An 18,379-nucleotide genomic window follows, 5' to 3' on the forward strand; every position below is an offset into this window, starting at 1 on the left:
GATACGTCAAAGAGAAGCGGCCCGTTACACTGACAAAGACATCAATTCCCTAGTCCTGGAGTTGACGTGCGGACCGATCAAATATCAGGTCATGTAAAGAGACTAGGTAGCGAGCTAGACTTCAGCCAGCCAGGCGCCAGAAAAGATGGCATCGAGGTTGTAAACGGAAAAAGGAACCCGAACCCTACTTCATTCCCCATCAGACGTACATACAGAACCGGCGCACCGACTTGTCCGTGTTGCTTTCTCTGGTCAGCTGTCGTCCGGTGTGGTGAAAGGGGCACACTCCAACTTGGACTCGTCCGACTGGCGATCGTTGAGACGGCCGGGGCATCCGGCGCTATTCAGAATTATACGCGCCCCCCATCGACTGATGTCAGCAGTACCAGCTTCGCACCATCTTGCCACTAGCTCAGGGGACAGACTCTCGAACGAACATATCTTTTCTTGAAGGGTCGGATCCGATGGCTGGCGGAAGACTACAATGCCTCTGAAGTGCTCCGAAAATCAATCGCTCGCGTGCTTCACGCCTCCAGTTCGCCAATCTCCAGATCTGGTTGGTTATCGTTCCAATCCAACTAATAACACTTGCCATGGTGAGAACCTTTCAACTCGAAGAGGCTAGAAGGAAAAGCCTCGTGCACAAGCAACACTAACAAAGTTGCGCTCTTGCCCCTTCTGTCAGCTCCCCTCAGATCTAGCGCAATCAGATCAGGAAGGGCTGTCCAGCGACATTCCAAAACGTTGACGGCCGATAGGTTCCGTCAGGGCCCAGAAAGCATACCGGTCGACTAATCGCAGCAACCACATGGCAATAGGGGGGCCGTACTATCATGTTTTAGCTAGTCTCCGGGTTTAATGGCGTATGTTCACCGGTTGATTAACCGAGGAAAGTGAGCAGACCCCTACACCTTTGTGATTGTGGAGTTCGGCCTTCGCGAAGAACAATCCAACCCGTCGCCAACGTGGAAAACCAGTCGCTTCCGGAATGTTCGCAACCTAGATGCGTCAGAGCCGAGGGCAGGATGAGTATTCTACGGATGCTTTGTGCGCAGTATTCGGTGGGTGATCGCTCCTGTTGGAAACATCGATCGGCATCTTGTAAGTAGGGGTGAATAAGCGAGGTCAATGTGGCAGATGGAGAAGTGACAGACAGACAGACATGAAGAACTTGGAAGAGTGATGCAAGGGGGTCCTGACGAGAAGTATGCGGCCTGCCGCCCAGCATGCTGGTAATACTACCTTTCGCCCAACTGCAGCTGAACCGCCAACCAAGACATTGGAATCATCGTGCCTTTTTAGTCGATTCTGTACGTCGTCACATCGTGTCATCCGTCATGGCTTTTTCTTTTCTCTTTCTCCCTACGTCTTCCTTAGCTCCGGCTCTGTGTCGGCCACTGGGGCCAAAGAGGATCACTGGCTAGGATCCCATTAGCCCGTGTAATGTCATTGAAACAAAGACCAAGGTTCGGCGGGACCTGAACGATGGATGTCTGAGCAGCGAGGGTCTCCTTATGGGTGGGTGGTCAAAGTTGGGATGAACTCCTACGTCTGATAATGCTCTCAAGAAGGGTCGCTGACGGCAGATTTTCTGCGTCCAGGAGACAATTTCACCTCGATCGTCAGCGCGAGCGAGTTAGGTAGGCCCTACTCCGTACAAGTGAGAGAGAGAATGAGGCCACTTCGAGTCAACTACTCCGTATCTATAGCAGGGTTTGACTTGCAGGGATGTTGAGCGGAGCGACGTATTCGGACATCCTTTTTCATCTCAGCAAGCGTAGTTCTTTAGATTCTAGCCAATCATTGCTCATGGACTCCCGCACCCTTACCTCTGCCCTTCCGAAGTTCTGGTGTTTCCCCAGAACTAGGGTCACAGCAAGGTTCAGGGTCGAAGAAACTATGTGTCCGTAGGGGCATGGCGTTTGTAGATGCCAAGCTGACGATGCACCCCTTGCTGTCTCATCACCTTTCTACTGCCTATTTTTTCGTGCTGTGTAGGCTAGGTTGCCGGACGCTCAGTCGAATAGCCCCGTGCGTTGCTCAAGGAGGGGGGGCGGTGACGGTGGGCCACATATGCATCTATGGCGCTCACTAGTGCTAGCTTGGTGTAATCCAAGTCGATGCGGGACCCACGTACGACCAAAAAATAGATATCGTGAAGCCATCAGCGGCCGCCTCTTCCTGTCAGACTGGACAAGAAAGACCCTAGGGCAAATGTAAACCTCATCACCCCGGTGGCGATCGCGGTTCACAAATGACTTTCAAATCTTGGAGTTGCTGTAGCTGTAGTTGGAAGAAGACTGGATTTCCAAACCGGCCTAGGCTACGGTATGTGGCTATCCCCGTTGAAACGATATGGATCGAAGCTAGCACTTGACGTGTCGGGGAAGCGCAGCCAATGCAGCACGACGGTTGGCTGAGAAATTGGCGACTCGTATAAGGTAGCTGCACAAACGCGCTCCTCCGGGTGCGCGGGCTTAGCTGAAGCCTCATGCTGCTCGGAGGGAAAAAAAAAAGAAAAAAGAAACTTGCGTTGGATAAGCGAATCTCACCCACAGAGTGCCATGTTGATGCCCACACATCACGTCTCCGTTGAGCGAATGAGCTTCTATTGCGGGACTCTCCAGAAAGCTCACAGCCGGATGATACTCTCCAGTTCCGACTTCGCATCCCCGCCAGGCCCCCCTCCCCTGTTTCCGTCCGCAGGGATAAGTGCAGATCATCCTGCCATCTTCCGTCTAGATCATCCCAGCAACCGTCGGCGATACCTATGTGCATAGCCTGATTGCTCTGGAAAGGTCCTTAATCGACGGAAGTTGTGTGTTCTTGCGCGAAGGGCACCCGAAGTGTGGCTTTCGGTTTGTTGCGAGGCACGAGGTACGACATGTGTTTTCTTGAGTGTTTCTCGCCTTTGGGCTGATAGTGCGGCATAGAGCCGCCGCCCAAGCTAAGTCTCCCGAGCCAACCGTTGACTCGAACACGCCGAGCCGTGCTGTAGAGACCAATCGGTTTAGTCGGCGCCTCCTAGGCAAAGAAATACTCATAGAGGTCACCTCGGTTGAACAAGACGCTGGTTTTCTGCTCAGTCAAGGGCGAGGAGTGAACCGCCAAATTCCTCCCTTGACCCTGCCATGTCTCTCATGCCGCTGACTACCTATCAAAGTATCGACGTCTCCAAGTCCAACAGTCCAACGACATATGTATGCATTCGTAGTGGTGGGGCACTTGGAGCTGGCAGGTACTACTGTTGGAACTTGAGAGGGCGTCTCTTCATGCGTGTCTACGACATGTTCCGTGTAGCGACCAGCTAGCTGAAAGACTTGCCAATCCCTACGTTATGCTAGTCACAAATGGCTGGAATGGCGTTTCTTCTTCCATGTCTCATGGTATTCCAGTGGAGATTCGCACAGCTAAAACTTCTGTCTTTGCTGTCAAACTCACCGTCCCAGTCCAGCCGGTGGTCACAGAACACAGTCGATTAACGATTGCTCTTCGGGGCAAAGGAGCGACCAATCTCCTTACCTTCTTGGAAGAGGGCCACACCCCTCCCGACCCGCTGCGACAAATAACTAGCTCATGGCACACTAAGGTAGGTCGTCACGAAAAGCAGGTGACCGTGAACGAAGGTCCGAGCTGGATAACAACCATGCTTGTTAGTCAACTTTGGAGCAGACTAGAAAGAGGCTTGTTCTGATCTTGATCGGCTCGGCTGCCCTTTACCGACGAACCACCGCTTCTTGATCCATTCGACGTCGATCAGCTCAGACCAGCCAGGAACACCCGGCCCTTGGCCAAGCGTGGCATAGGTACATCGACCGAGTCTAGCCTCGTCCTCCAAGCTGGAGGCCCAGGAATAACTGCTCGTCTTCGTGCCCAGTAAGGGTGAAGAAGAGAAGAAAGGTGGGATTCATGACCCCCAGCTAGTCCCTCATGAGAACTACACTCCGTGTCAGTGGGGATGCGTTGCGAGCTTTGCCCGTCGTCGCGCCTGGAGCATCCACCAGTCTTGTACCGCCACCTTGTCTTACCCTGACACCCTTGATATATGTCTTGAACGGGCCCCAAGCCGTTCACATGAAGCACGTATCCATAATCTCTCTCTCTCTCTCTCTCTGAGCTTGGTCAACGGTCTTTTCATTCCCCGGCTTACCACGCGAGTTGAGAAATATATCAGTGAGCCGCCGGTAGACCATCGAGGTCTATGAGAGACATTCCAGAACGACACGTTTTCGGGCGGGCTTTCTCTCATGTTGCTGTCAAGATGCCCGCAACAACCGAGGACTTGTTTGCAGAGTACCACGGACAGGTAGTTCCAAGAGCCTTCAATGGCGGCTTCATCACTCTCAGCTTTGCCGTAAGCTTGATCGGCGCCGCTTCCACGCTGGAACTGCTCAACAGACGGACTTCACCCAAGGGCAAATTCAACCAGTACGCATTGTTCGCAAAACTACCCCGTGACTCTTGGCTGACACTCGAATTCACAGCCTGCTCCTGGTCAGCTCAGCGGTTACGATGGGCGGCATCGCAATTTGGTGCATGGTACGTCTCTTGCCCTCGGCAGCTCGCTCCGTCTAACAGGCCTCCAGCATTTCATCGGAAATAGAGCCATAGACTTGGCCAACGGAGAACCGGAGTTGCAAATTGCATATTCAAGCGGCTTCACAGCCTTGTCTTTCTTCGTCCCCATTGCCGTACTTCTCGCTGCCTTTGTCGCCGTTGGTATCAACAATACCGTTTCTTGGTGGCGAGTCTGCATTGGAGGTGTTTTGGCTGGTGCTGCAATCTGCGGAATGCATTATCTCGGAAACAACTCCATCGACAACTACATCTGCATTTACAATCCGATCAATGTTGTCGGTGCGGCACTCATCGCGGTCGCTGCTAGCATAGTGGCTCTCTCCCTCTTCTTTGTCTTCCGCGCAGCCTGGACCACATCCTGGTGGAAACGAGCTGCTTGCTCTGTCGTCTTGGCCGGTGCAGTCTCTGGAATGCATTGGTGTGCTGCCACAGGTACTGAGTATCAACTCGTTCGCCTCAACGTCGGAAGCAACGAGCTATCTCGCAACACAACCGTGATTGTTGTCATTTGTTTGGTAAGACGACCCTTGCGTCTCCTCCTTGAGAATGAGCCTGAAGCGCTGACCACTTGACTAGTCCATCGGTGCCTGCTTCGTCATGGGCGGGACAGCCATTTACACTGCCCGCATCATGAGACGCTATGCCAGCAAAGCTCAGCAGGTCGTCCTCGCTGCTGCGGTCTTCGACAAGCACAATCGCATCCTCGTCAACCCAGATGGCCTGATCCCTACCGAGAAGATAACCGACACATTCCTCGAGAGAAATGCCAGCGACAACTTCAGCATCGCCCACCCCTTGTTCTTGTGGATGTTCCAGGCGTCGCGGAATTGGTCTGGCATCTCGACACTCATAGGGGGAATGACAAACCATCTTGCCCACCTTCCAAGACGAGGCCGCGACCGTGACTCCCGTGCTGGCATCCAGCTGATCAACGAGCATTCCGAGCTGATTGAAAATTACGACGTCATTTTCCGCGAACTCTTTTGCGTTGCGGCTGCCGGCCTTGCCGAGAAGATGAAGGAACACCTGACATCTGTTGGACTCTTATGGGACGAGATCTTACCAACGGGCGCGAGCGGAGAACGTCCTGGACATGAGACGAGCAGCCAGCAAGACGTCGACACCATTCTGAGACCCGACGGTTCGTTAAGGAAGGTCGAGGCTACTAGCAACAGTGACGACCTTGCAGAAAAAGGCATTGGCCGCCGCAAGGCTCACGAATTCGGGCGGGGTTCTCTTATGTTCTTGGTCCGAAGAGTGCAGACTGATCGAGAAATCGAGAGACTTGAGGCCGCTGGTTACCGCTTTGCAGAGCTCCGTCAGGTGAGCAACATCATCGCGTACAGCATGCAGATCCAGTCGAGAGACCTGGCGACGAAGCTGCAGAACATGGCTTCGTACGCCAACGACAACAACCAGCTTGAGCCCGGCGTACACGTGAGCTTCTTTGGCATTCGCGCCCGAGTAGGTAGTTATGGGTTCGACGTTGCTGTTCGTAAGGGGGCCCGGCACCTCCTGCCCAGCGTGCAAATGCCCATCGACCGAGTCGAGCCCTGGCACCTCGGCTTTCTCCAGCAGCTCGACCGGCTGACCACGCTCGGGGTGAGTAGGAGGATTGCTTCTATGAGCAACTTAGGCACACGAGAGATGCTCTTTGCAACACGGTTGACTGAGAGTATCGACGCATTGAGAGATTGGATCGACGACCCGATCTTCAATGAGGCCATTCTCACCAGTACCGTCGTCACTCTACCTGCGGGCGAAGGCTCAGCCTCACAACCGACAAGCCTGATCGCGTTCCGCCTGGTCATCCCGATTCACGTCATATTTTCCAGCCCCAAGTGTGATTTCGTACCGTTGAACTTTTTCAAGGTCCATCAGCTTGTGGGTCGAGATGCATCGCGGCATCTTGCCTTTACCCAGTCGGTGCATCGTGAGCTGGCACCGGTAGTCCAGTCGGTGCCGCTTGAGAAGCCCAGCCCTGCCATGGCCAGGGACGGAAAGTTTCACTTCTCGTCACGTCTTCGTAATCTTGGACGCTTCGGCCTGTCGCGCCCCGTCGATTCGGAAGGGAACCCGATTTCCACAGCTCTCGGGCGCTCTTCATCGAGGACATATTCGAACGCATCAAGCTCGACCCTCAAACTCTGGACAGGACGACGGGACAGCGACCCTATGTCACCAGGCACTTCAAGCTTCGATGGGCCACCTCCCACATATCCGAATAACGAGGTAGCCAACCAGTCTTCACCGTTTGGGGGCATCATGGTATCAGAAGAGATTCGTGTCGAGATCCACAAAGCCGACGAAATGTCTCACTCGGGATCTCACGATGTGGGTGTATCTAATCGAAGAACACCAACAATGCTGGGCAGAAGGGCCAGCGACAACCCCGGAAACATGGCCAGCAGTACTGGCGGTGACCAGACGACGGCTGTGAACGATGACTGTCGCGGCCCCAGTGCGAGCGGCAGTGCCATTGAAATGCGAACACTACAGGTGGCTGAGGTGAGAACTAATGTCCATGCTGGTGGCGGCATGCAGAGTTCGAATGTTGAGGCGGAAAGAGTAAACGATGTACCGACGTTTGTCGACGAGCTCTTCACCATCGCCATTGAGAGTCGATAATCATGTTGGGAAACTAAAGAAGGTCCTTGGCGTTTCCGGGGAAGAAGTCGGAGTTATTTGTGCTGGGAATTTTTTTTTTTTGGGGGGGACGAAGGCAGACAGCATGGCTAGATACCCGGGGTTTAAATCAATGTATAAGTAAGGTAGGCAGGCGACAAATAATGTTACCATTAATTCAGGAAGAGCTATGATTTGCATCCATATTGAGATGAAAAGGACGGGAGTGCCTGGTTCACTCCATACTTCAGCAATCTCCACCTGAGATGGCTGCCGATTCTTGAGTGTTAATCTACCTAGGTATTACGGAGTAACTAGGTAAGTACCTTTTGGCTTTAGGTAAAGTAGGTAAGGTACCTAGTGCAACCCATCAAAGTGGGACCGGGCACGAGTAGGCCCGGGGAGAAAAGGGGTCTGCCGGGCCCACCTGTCACCTTCTGAAGGACCTGGAAGCCGGACATTCCATTCCATTGTTTGGTTGGTATATTTCCTCATTCACGGAAGGCACTTGGATCTGTGTAGTCGACCACCTTCAACATCAACAAGTCCTTCCAAGGAGAGTACTATGGCAGGTGGGAATATCATAGGGAACCTGAAAGGCCTCTGTTTAGAAATTGCTCAACATTGCTAGTTGTAGTATTGCTTCTGTCTTCTTGACATTTTGTAAAAGAGAAACCTTGCACCTTTTATCAAGGTATTTGATGTAGGTGGGCATGTTTTTTCTGCAATTCACTGGCCTTGTCACTGAGAGTGCTGAGGCACCAGTACTACGCTATGCCTTGCTTTCTACTACATGGGGTACCTTAGGCCGTACCTCTTGAGGTGTTTGATAGTGCCTTGGCTACCTGACTTCCTTCCATACCTTACCTTACCTTACTTTAGGTGTAAGGTAGGCAGACAGGTGAGGTAAATTTGCACGGCAAGGAAAGGTACCATAGGTAAGGTAGTGTATATACAGAGTAGTAGATGCCCTTTTTAGGTGGGTGGATTGTGGAGAGACCTGGGCAGGTGTGCCAAAGTGCACCAATAAGCACACCCTACCATAACTGGTAGGTAAGGTATCCGTACGCACCTTACGGAGGTACACAGAGGTAAGAATGGAGCGCTGCGTAGGTACCTCTCATTACAGCCAGTCCTGCACTATCTGCCTTACCTGCCTCACCACCTTCTTTACCTTCCTCCGCACTACCTCCCGTCCTGCAGAATCAGATCTACCTCACCACCCGACTTCCCGTCCGTCGTCTTGTCTTATCCGAATCAGCAATTGCCTGGACAGGACGTTGTGTGGTGGTCGATGTGGACTCTAATGCTTTCCACTCTTCTTACCCTTGCCTGACCTTCCCCGGCACTGGACTGACGACCTCAATCGTCTTGCATCCGCTTTTTGTTGTGCTGCGCCGCGTCGTTCCTTAACTCGCCTCACCTGGCCATCCCACGAGGCATTCCGAGCCACACACACCCACCATTCGACTCCGACTCGTACCTCATCTTCACCACCACGTCACCTACACTGTTGCCCGTCTCAATTTTCCCCATCGCCATTCTGCCGCCCTTTATTCCCATCTTACTTCCCCCTCTTCTTTTCCCCCTCCCCTCCCCTCCTACCAGCCCGCCTCCGACTTGAACACGAATCATGAATGGGGACCTCAGTCTATCGAGGGCCCTCGGGGGACTACGAATAGCCAATCCAGACGACGCCGATGCCTCTCCAGGCGACTCCCAAGATGCCGATACCCCATCATCGACCGACCGGCAACCAGACCATGATATTCAACGCCAGCAACAGTATCAACTTGATGCTCATACCCGTCTAGCGCCCCTCGACGACCCGACCACACAACCATCCCCGAGTCCGTTTGGATCTACTCCCACCTCAGACAACTTGTTGTCTCCCATATCCCACACACAATCCTCCGAGGCGCCATCACCCGCATACGATGGCTCATCGAGCCATGTCGAACCCCGCCGAACGAGCCCTAGTGCCGCAATGCGGGCAGATGTCTACAGACAGCCCGTCTCCCCATACTCCGAACTTGACAGAGCTCCAGGGAATCGATCTTCCGTGTCGCCAACAGCGCGGCCTGTCTCTGCACTATATAGCCACCAACCCGTGGCAACTGAAGAGGGACATCCGCTTCATCAACCACAAGGTCAAAGCGACCGGGCGCGCCATTCTGCCTACGGCTTGCTCGCCAGGCAAGATTCGAACCACATTCAGGGCTATCCAGGCAGCTCAACGCCAACAAGGGAGCCGAGTTACAGGGCGCCGGCCAATCCAACACGCCAATCCCAACTGCCTCCTGGCTCCGGATCCTTGCCCCCTCGGAGGAGCTCGAAAGGCATGGGCGGTGGATATGTTTCGGCAACAGCAGCGCCAGGAGGCCCCCAAGATCCCTATGGCCCAGAGGCGCCGCTACCGACCAGTAGTGAAGAGTGGAAGGACCGCGGTGCCGCCGTAGGCGTGCGCAGAGAAACAGACTCAAACGGCAAGACAGTCATCCGGCATGTCAAGAAGGGGGTTAGAGACTTCGCCTTTGGACGCGTGCTTGGAGAGGGCTCGTACAGTACGGTCTATTTAGCTACTGATCGACAGACTCTCAAGGAGTACGCCATCAAAGTCCTCGAGAAGAAGCATATCATCAAGGAGAAGAAGATCAAGTACGTTAACATTGAGAAGAATACCCTGAACCGCCTCACCGAGCATCCTGGAATCGTACGCCTTTACTACACGTTCCAGGACGAAATGTCTCTATACTACGTTCTTGACCTTTGCAACGGCGGCGAACTGCTTGGAGTACTGAAAAAGACGGGCTCCTTTGATCTGGAGTGTACGAGGTTCTACAGCGCCCAAATACTAGACGCCATCGACTACATGCATTCGAGAGGAGTCATCCACCGCGATCTCAAACCCGAGAATGTCCTCTTGGACGATCACATGCATGTGAAGATTACAGATTTCGGCACAGCCAAGCTACTCAAAGACCCGAGAGAGGCGCAGAATGTTGCTGAAAGCGCGCGGGGACTGCCCGAGAATGGCCGCAGCGAGGCAGACGAAGACAACCGGGCAGCTTCATTCGTGGGTACCGCCGAGTATGTCAGTCCCGAACTCCTGACCAGCAAGAACGCCTGCAAGGCGAGCGATCTGTGGGCTTTCGGATGCATAGTATACCAGCTATTAGCAGGTCGTCCACCCTTTAAAGCCGCAACGGAATATCTCACGTTTCAGAAGATTGTCAACTTGGAGTACGACTTCCCTACCGCCTTTCCACCAGCAGCCCGTGATCTAGTAGAGCGATGCTTGGTCCTTGACCCAGCCCGTCGTCTCACTGTCGAACACATCAAAAATCACGAGTTCTTTGACGGACAAGCATTTGGCAAAGGCTTATGGAGAACCAAAGCCCCACGGCTTCGACCTTATAATCCTACACCACAAGATCCGACTGTCATTCAACTTAACGGTGTGAGCAACAGTCCGAACTCTGCTGCACCGCCAAGGAGCTCCCAGCCGCAAAGTTCGGCCCTGAATGGCAGCGCTCGACCAGCCAGGATCATCACGGAGCTTCCTCCTCCAACCCAGCTGGATATTGAGTGGTCTCCAGTCTTGACGAAGAATAATGAGAGGATTCTCAAACTGGGCGACTTGATGGTCGTCTCGAGCCCCCTGCCGAGCGGCCATGGTAAAGGCGGCGAGCACGCCGAGGGACACAAGAAGCTATCGAGGTTCTTTGGCGGAAGTACGACCAAGAAGAGACAGAGGCTGGTGATGATAACTTCAAGCGGTCGCATACTGCTGGCACCGGCTGGCGGAGAAGAAAAGCGCGCCAAGCAAGAGATTTCACTGCTTGCACCCGAGTGCACCTGGAGGACGCAGCTTGACGTAAAGGGGCAGACTGTATGGTGTGTCGATGCGGTAAGTATCCTGGACAAAAAGTCTCGCCGCTCATCTAAAATCCGACAGGGCGGCGTCCACTACACATTTGAGGAGCCCAAGGGAAGCTCCAGCTCTTCAGAGAATGGCACCACGGCCAGCGACTGGATAGAGTCCCTAGAGAGAGCCAAGGAATTGGCCTTGTCTCAAAATCTCTCCGGCTCTTATGCCGGCGACAACGGCTTCGATATGTCATCCACAGTGTCGAGCCCGGCCAGTACTCTTGGTGGACGAGGCGTTTACCCTGATAGCTTCAGTGTCAGCGACCGATCCGGCCGGAACCATCTCAGCAAAAGCCAGGCCAGTCTGGATGATTCAGCTTCTACTACCAAGCGAAACCGTTTCAGCAAAAGACAGTCCAAGAATGGTCTTGGCCAACAGTTCTAATTAGTTTGAGGCTTACGACGTGCGGGGCCATAAGATCTTCACGGATCTTAGGGAGGGTTGAGGGTTGAGGCGAGAACAGCGGCTTTCAGGCAGAGAGCCAGCGAGAGAAACTTATTAGAAGTTTGTAATGCAACGAAATATGGTTCGGGAGGAAGCATTCGGGAGCGTGGCGTATTATCGGCTATGCACTCTTCGACAACTTGACCTCTTTTACAGGGAAGTCCTGCAGCTTTCCACTCAATGGAAGCATTCACGAGGTGGGGATTGTGGTCTTCGCTGCTTCGCTCAGGCGGTTTTATGGGTCTAATAGGTCCTCGGTGAAAATAAACCCACGAGATTTGAAAACCGTGATCATGCGTGTGCTCCCGTCAATATCCAATGACCTTCTGGAAATGGATCGAATACCGCCGCCGCACGCAGGTGGACTCAGAAACCGTATGTACGGATGACGTTGGTAGATGTAATCAGGTACTTGCCTACCTACCTGATGTGAAGCCACCAACATCAGAGGAGAGCATAGCAGTGTTGGTGTAAATGTCTATAGCTTGTAGATGAAAGGTGACGGGAGGTAACCGTTCTCGCGAAATGGTTACATTATCTCTATTGTGGTAGTCTTTTGGCACTCGAGCATTATGGACGGGCGGTGGAGGTATACCATGTTAGTACCAGGTGTCACTCCCGTCTGCTGGAGTGGCTCGGATATCTACCTACCTAAGGTACTCTCAGTTAATGTGGAGCCTGGACAGGGGCTGCTGCATCAACCGGCCAATTGTGGCCGGTATAGGTGCTACCTTGCGCCTGACCCTGCGCCTTCGCCGCCCGTCGTTCACTCATGCACGCGCGCGTTTGAGAAACGACGCGACCTCTCACATTTGGCATCTTTGGCAGCGTTATCTATGATTTTCGATCCTCAGTGGGAAAAAAATCTGGTTGTCGTCATTTGCTTTGCGCGCATTTTTCCAAAAGTCATCATCGAAAATGCAGCCCCAGTACCGCCAATACGCCGCCCATGCTGGCGCGCCGCAGGTTCCCCAGCGGGCTCCACATGCCCCAAATCAACGGAGAGGCGGCATCGGTATGCCCGTTCCTTCTTTACCTTAGCCTTTTGGGACCTCGGATACCTTTTTCCCTTGCTCTACTGTTGCGCGACAAGTCCCAAAGTGCTAGACACGACGACGATTGTGCTAACTATGCCGCCCAAAGGTCCTATCATGCCTCCGAGCCATCATGCTCAAGCAGCCATGAACCAGGCCGCCATGGCGCAGCACCATCCTCCGGGCCAGGCCCTCACGAGCGAGCTTGCCAAGCGTCGCAGCAGAAAGCCGACCGATAAGACATTGCCTGATGGTGTCGACGAATGCATCACGGATACCGAGGTCGCCCAGAGATACAAGGATTTGCGCGACTTTGAGCGACGTCTGGACGCAGCCATGACGCGCAAGCGACTCGACATTGTCGAGACAGTTGGACGAAACGCAAAGGTTAGTAAATCTACGCGATGCGACTTCATTAGGAGCCATCCTCATCCCTCTCGGCATCACGCGACAGCAGAGCTAAGTCTTGCATTATAGCACTACAAAACCCTTCGTATCTGGATCAGCAATACTGTCGAGGACCAGGCATGGCAAGGAAGTGGTCTCAGCGTTGATAGCTTCGACTTCACCCCCAGCGCCGAGCCTTCTTACAGGGTCAAGATCGAGGGACGACTACTCGAGGACGGATCGGACGACACGTCGGGAGAAACTGACCAGAAGATGGAGTCTGCAGAAGTAGAAGGCGCGACTGGGTCAAGGAGACAAAGTTCTGCGCCTGTGAGCCAGAAACATCGACTTTCCCATTTTTTCAAAGCGCTGAACGTCGATTTCGATCGTACCCGCTCGAGGGCCGCATCCGATCAAACCGTGGAGTGGAAGAAACCTGCTTCGCAAGGCGCAGCGGCAAGTGCAGACTTCGACGAGTTCACCTTCAAGCGGAGCGGGGACGAGAACATGAACATCACTATCAACCTCCATCGCCAGGAAGATCCGGAGCGATATCTTCTCAGCCCTGAGCTGGCCGATGTTGTGGACATGGCTGAGGCTTCCCGCCAAGAGGTCGTCCTCGCAATTTGGGAGTACATCAAAATGATGGGTCTCCAAGAAGACGAGGAGAAGCGCAACTTCCGTTGCGATGAGCTTCTTAAGAAGGTTTGCTGTGACCTAACCAAGGAACGATGTTTGGCGTCTAACTAGTTGTCTAGATTGTCAACGGCAGCGATACTGGTATCATTCCTAACCTGAATGATTACATCCAACCCCACCTCCAACCTCTGCCACCAGTCAGCTTACCATACACCGTACGAGTTGACGAGGATTTTCACAGCGACGCACAGCCCACCATCTACGACGTGCGTGTGGCAGTAGATGACCCCTTGCGAGCCAAGCTGGTACCTTTTGTTACCACTCCTGCGTATGCGAGCGCCCTCAAGGAGGTTGTTGCTATGGATGAACAGCTAGCAACGCTTATCTCGGCCGTCGCGAGCTCTAAGGCGAAGCACTCGTTCTTCACGTCAATGAGCCAAGACCCCGCCAACTTTGTGAGAAATTGGATGAGTTCGCAGAAACGGGATCTTGAGATCATCATGGGAGAAGCAACCAGAGGAGGAGGCGAAGATGCTACGGGCGACGACTGGCGACGAGGTGGCAGGGACAGCGTTTGGACGACATCCAACGCGCGCGAAAGCGTCAGTGTCATGCTTGCCAAGCAAGCCCCGCAGGCGTCTAGGTGATGCGAGCAAAGTAATGAGTTGCGCGTGTTGAATTATTCTCATTTGTGCGAGGGATTCCCCCCCTCACGAACTCGGGCTGAAAAAGAGGGGCGTCAAGGGTTGAGGCTGGCTTGTGATGATGCGCGATATCATACTGTATTGTTTTCAGAGTGTAATGGATTATCGGCCTAGTGGGCGTTGACGAACCAACATTGACCAGGTCTACCGAACCTCGAACATCGTCCGCGTGTGTGACATCAATGGAGGAGCCCAGCGGCGATAGTACTAAAATCCGAGGCGGTGATTTCCCCGCAAACGACGCCTGCCGGCCCCGTGGCACCGTCTGATGGCCAACGGGCTGCAAGAAGCACATTTGCCTATATAAATCACAAAGACTTACGAGATGCCTGAGCTTGCACTCCAGTTTTGAGAGGATAATTTTGTTTGTCTACATTCCACGCACTGACATCGATTGAACAATGGCATCCTTCTTCGTCCCTGGCAACACGGCTGTCATCACTGGCGGTGCATCTGGCATTGGATTGGCAATCGCCAAGAAGTGCGTTGGCCATGGAATGAAGGTCCTCGTAGTTGATCGCGATACGAAGCTTCTTCAGGCGGCAAAAGAAGCCCTTGGAGAGTCCTCTGCCACATTCGAGCTGGACGTGAGCCTCCTTCAGGATTGGGAGACGCTCAAGACGGAAGTGAATACTTTCATTGAAGGTACATTCCTCCTTTCCTCCATTATCGCGTCTCCATGGTTGCAACGCCTCATGAGGCCCTCCGTTTCACGTACCAACTGCTACTCCAGGACGTATTGATCTATTGGTTCTCAATGCCGGCATCGGTGGCAAGTCGTCATGGCAGGATACAGACAGCTTCCGTAAAATCTTGGACACCAACTTATACGGCGTCATCAACGGAATCAGCAGTCTGCTACCCTTCGTTGGAAGTGGGCAGTCTTCCAAGTCGGCCATCGTCATCACGGGCTCTAAGCAGGGTATTACGAATCCACCAGGAAACCCAGCGTACAATGCCAGCAAGGCGGCTGTCAAGTCTTTGGCTGAGCACCTATCGTTCGACTTGAAAGACACCGCCACATCTGTGCATCTCCTAGTGCCGGGCTGGACGTTCACAGGCCTTGCTGGTGCTGCCCCTGGCAGGGAGAAGCCTGCCGCTGCTTGGACAGCGGAGGAAGTGGCCGAGTATCTGGAGGAGAAGATGACCGAAGGATTATTCTACATTCTCTGCCCAGATAATGAGGTAACCGAAGAAATGGATCGCAAGAGGATGATGTGGAGTATTGGGGATATTGTCGAAGGCCGGCCACCCCTGAGTAGATGGCGTGATGATTACAAGGATGAGGCACAGGCATGGATGGCCAAACAGTAGTACTGCTAGCTAATGGGACACCTTGTTTGTGAATAAAGCAGAAAGAAGAACCGCTTGTCGCTATCGTCTGTCGATTGATGAAGAGCAATGCACTCATAAAGGACTTCATGTCTGTCGTCTTCCTTGTCTCTGGAAACCCGAGCTCAAAACGCCGCGCAAATGCGAATCCCATCATTGCATCTCCCAACCCTTACTTCCCACTGCTAGTAACGATTCACCGACAAATGCATTGTAGAGCCCTTCCATGGGTAAGACACAGCTATGTAAGTCATACCTATTGCATTACAACTAGGCCATAAGGCAACAAAACCCGTTTGCCTGTGGTCGACCTAACCGCCACCTGGCATGCCATGCCTCTGAGGCGGCACTGGGTTCGGTGGCATATTCCTGATTTGTTTGATCAAAAACTCTCTTTCGTCGATGAATTGCTCGTCATCGGTTCTATCCTCCAAGAAGTGAGACAGGAATGTAAGCAGTTTCTCCCGGTTCATGAGTAAGATCTTCTGGACCGCGATGGATTTGTGGGGGTTGGCCACAAAAACCTTGAAGACATGAAAGCCCTCATACTGCACCATCTTGCGATCGTCTCTCAAGAGGTTCATGCATATCTTGAGATGCTCTCCACGGTCCACGTACGCTGTCATGACGCTGTAATTTGAACGGTCCAGCAAGATTTCACCCAAAAGCTTGATGGACTGCCGCTTGGTAACATAGCTGTTTGACTGCACAAGGATGTTGTTGTACTTGTCGAAGAATAGGTCAAAGTTGACAGAGAGGTATCTCGGCACCAGCTCCTTGTGTTTTGTCAGAAGTTCCTGCAAGACGCGAGTGTTAGCGACGTAGTCTTGAGCCCCTTTAGTCCCTCCAAGTAAGGGGGTTTACCCTGAATGTGGTAAAGGCATCCGCGGCTACTTCGAATGAGCTCTTGTCGACCCAGTCAAAAAATCTCCAAAAGACGCCCTCGCCGCTCTGTCGACGGTCCCTGTCAATCAAGTTGATGCCCTTATTGCTGGACCCAGACTCCTCGTTGTCGTCGTAGAGAATGATGGCGGCAGCAGCCTCCGACTTGAGAACTTCTCGAAGTACAGAGCCGGCAGGTGTTGCACTCTCTTTATGTTCGTAGCCGCGGCACAGTTCGAGGAGGACTTGTGGACGGTTGTTGACGACATAAGACAGAGCTAGAGGATCGCTTTTCGGGGATGCCGTAGGCGGGCGGAATCGGAAAACGTAGGAGAAGATGACCTGGGTGTCTTTCCTCGATTCGAAGGGCAGACGCCAAAGGTTCACCGCCAGTAAGTACAACAAGTCTTCCTCAATCAAGCCGGTGACCAGCTGGTATATCTGTTCTGGGCTGCTATCGGACTCTGACTTGAAGTTAACGGCTGACTTCGACAAGGGCTGTATGAGGCAGGCGTACCATGGGTTCCCTGTAAGATAAACTTCATCTGGTTCAGGACTTTCGCGAGCTCTTCGGCCTGGATTGGAAATGGACGTTAGAGATCGAGCAAGCGCTAGCTAGAGCTGGAGGGTGTAACCAACCTTGGCGGCGCCATTTGGCCCTTCGAGTTTCGTTACGTGGTCTCTGGCTTGTTTGGGTAGGTCAACGGCAGGCCTTGTCCGAGCCCGGCCGAAGAGGAACGACATGGCGAAGGTGGTGGGCTAGGCCAAGAAACGATTTCCTGGGGACCGCCGGACGGCTCGCTGGTGAGGCCACAAATAGCTATGGTTCCCGATCTTGAGTATAAGGAATGGGCAGGTAGTAGCTAATCGCTACGACAGGCAGCTCCTGAACCGGGCTCGTTGGCAACAATCGGTAGCTGATATCGAAGGGGTGGTGGGCTGAGATTCGAGCCGTTCGATGTGGGACAGCCTAGGCGGGCTCCGTCGACGAAGGTATATGTTTTGCGGCGATGGTCTATCGGGGACAAGATGGAAAGGCACGATTCGAATGAGGGGAGGCAGAGAGGAGGCAGAGAGGAGGAAAGAGGAAAGTCTCAGATTGGTCGAAAGAGAGGAGACAGGCCGATGGGCGTAGTGTTGGGCCGAGTCCGGGTCGGGGTGTTGTTTACGTTAATACACGGCGGACGACGATCCCGCCGAGAAACACTGAGGATTGGAAGCGTTGCTCTTGTGATGAAAGTGGTTGCTTGGGGACGTCAAATTGGCCTGCACCTTCTACTGAGACCGCACGTTGCCTCGCCTCCTAGGCTTGGGTGACACTCCTTGGATCAGGTACCCAGGGCACCTTGGGGCTGGCCTTGTAGCATGCCTGTTTGGAAGACCTGGGGAGGTACCTTTGTAATGTCTGTGAGGTGAGGTCCAGGCGGTGACCTCGGGACTGAGTTGCCCTGGGGGAAGAACCCAACGAATGGGCCGCCACAGTAAAGTGCTGGTTCGGAGTGGTGCGAGAACAACGGACCTGGGACCTACCACCTCAAGTTCCGTGCCTACGTAGTCGTTTAAGTTGTGTGCGTGTGTGCGTACCTTAGACACCTAGGTACCTGGGAGCGTTTTTGCTCTCCACCTGGTACTTTGGGTTCCTTCACTGTATCTCCTCCCGAAGTGCCCCTGACTCCGTATACGGAGTACCTACCTTATTCCCTGTAGGAGCACCAAGAATACCCGGGCACTGGGGTTCCTACGGATGTCGCCAGTACTCACCCACCAACCCCTCACCTAAGTGTCCATGCTGAGATGACTAAGGAAGGTAAACTGAGTGCCGG

General features: G+C 53.4%; 5 protein-coding genes across 5 annotated transcripts; 4 read left to right on the forward strand and 1 right to left on the reverse strand.

Moving 5' to 3' along the window:
• Nucleotides 1-4,261: 4,261 nt before the first annotated feature.
• On the forward strand, nucleotides 4,262-7,206 carry CABS01_14879 (uncharacterized protein; the record flags this gene model as incomplete). The annotated part of the gene is made up of 4 exons (XM_060548217.1): nucleotides 4,262-4,428; nucleotides 4,485-4,539; nucleotides 4,587-5,093; nucleotides 5,155-7,206. 4 exons carry the CDS (start codon nucleotides 4,262-4,264, stop codon nucleotides 7,204-7,206), a joined length of 2,781 nt encoding a protein of 926 aa, XP_060392839.1.
• A 1,630-nt stretch (nucleotides 7,207-8,836) lies between these two features.
• CABS01_14880 (uncharacterized protein) lies at nucleotides 8,837-11,518 on the forward strand (the record flags this gene model as incomplete). Its single annotated transcript, XM_060548218.1, has 1 exon — nucleotides 8,837-11,518. One exon carries the CDS (start codon nucleotides 8,837-8,839, stop codon nucleotides 11,516-11,518), a length of 2,682 nt encoding a protein of 893 aa, XP_060392840.1.
• Nucleotides 11,519-12,496: 978 nt separating this feature from the next.
• On the forward strand, nucleotides 12,497-14,285 carry CABS01_14881 (SWIB/MDM2 domain-containing protein; the record flags this gene model as incomplete). Its single annotated transcript, XM_060548219.1, has 4 exons — nucleotides 12,497-12,593; nucleotides 12,722-12,999; nucleotides 13,090-13,704; nucleotides 13,758-14,285. 4 exons carry the CDS (start codon nucleotides 12,497-12,499, stop codon nucleotides 14,283-14,285), a joined length of 1,518 nt encoding a protein of 505 aa, XP_060392841.1.
• Nucleotides 14,286-14,743: 458 nt separating this feature from the next.
• Nucleotides 14,744-15,656, forward strand: CABS01_14882 (short-chain dehydrogenase/reductase; the record flags this gene model as incomplete). The annotated part of the gene is made up of 2 exons (XM_060548220.1): nucleotides 14,744-14,987; nucleotides 15,076-15,656. The coding sequence occupies 2 exons, from the start codon at nucleotides 14,744-14,746 to the stop codon at nucleotides 15,654-15,656; spliced, it is 825 nt and encodes a 274-aa protein (XP_060392842.1).
• A 329-nt stretch (nucleotides 15,657-15,985) lies between these two features.
• CABS01_14883 (uncharacterized protein) lies at nucleotides 15,986-17,300 on the reverse strand (the record flags this gene model as incomplete). Its single annotated transcript, XM_060548221.1, has 4 exons — nucleotides 15,986-16,471; nucleotides 16,539-17,020; nucleotides 17,074-17,131; nucleotides 17,196-17,300. 4 exons carry the CDS (start codon nucleotides 17,298-17,300, stop codon nucleotides 15,986-15,988), a joined length of 1,131 nt encoding a protein of 376 aa, XP_060392843.1.
• Between the last annotated feature and the right edge of the window lie 1,079 nt (nucleotides 17,301-18,379).

This window comes from Colletotrichum abscissum (assembly GCF_030869225.1).
Source record: "Colletotrichum abscissum strain IMI 504890 chromosome Unknown Scaffold_59.1, whole genome shotgun sequence".
Lineage (NCBI taxonomy): Eukaryota > Fungi > Ascomycota > Sordariomycetes > Glomerellales > Glomerellaceae > Colletotrichum > Colletotrichum abscissum.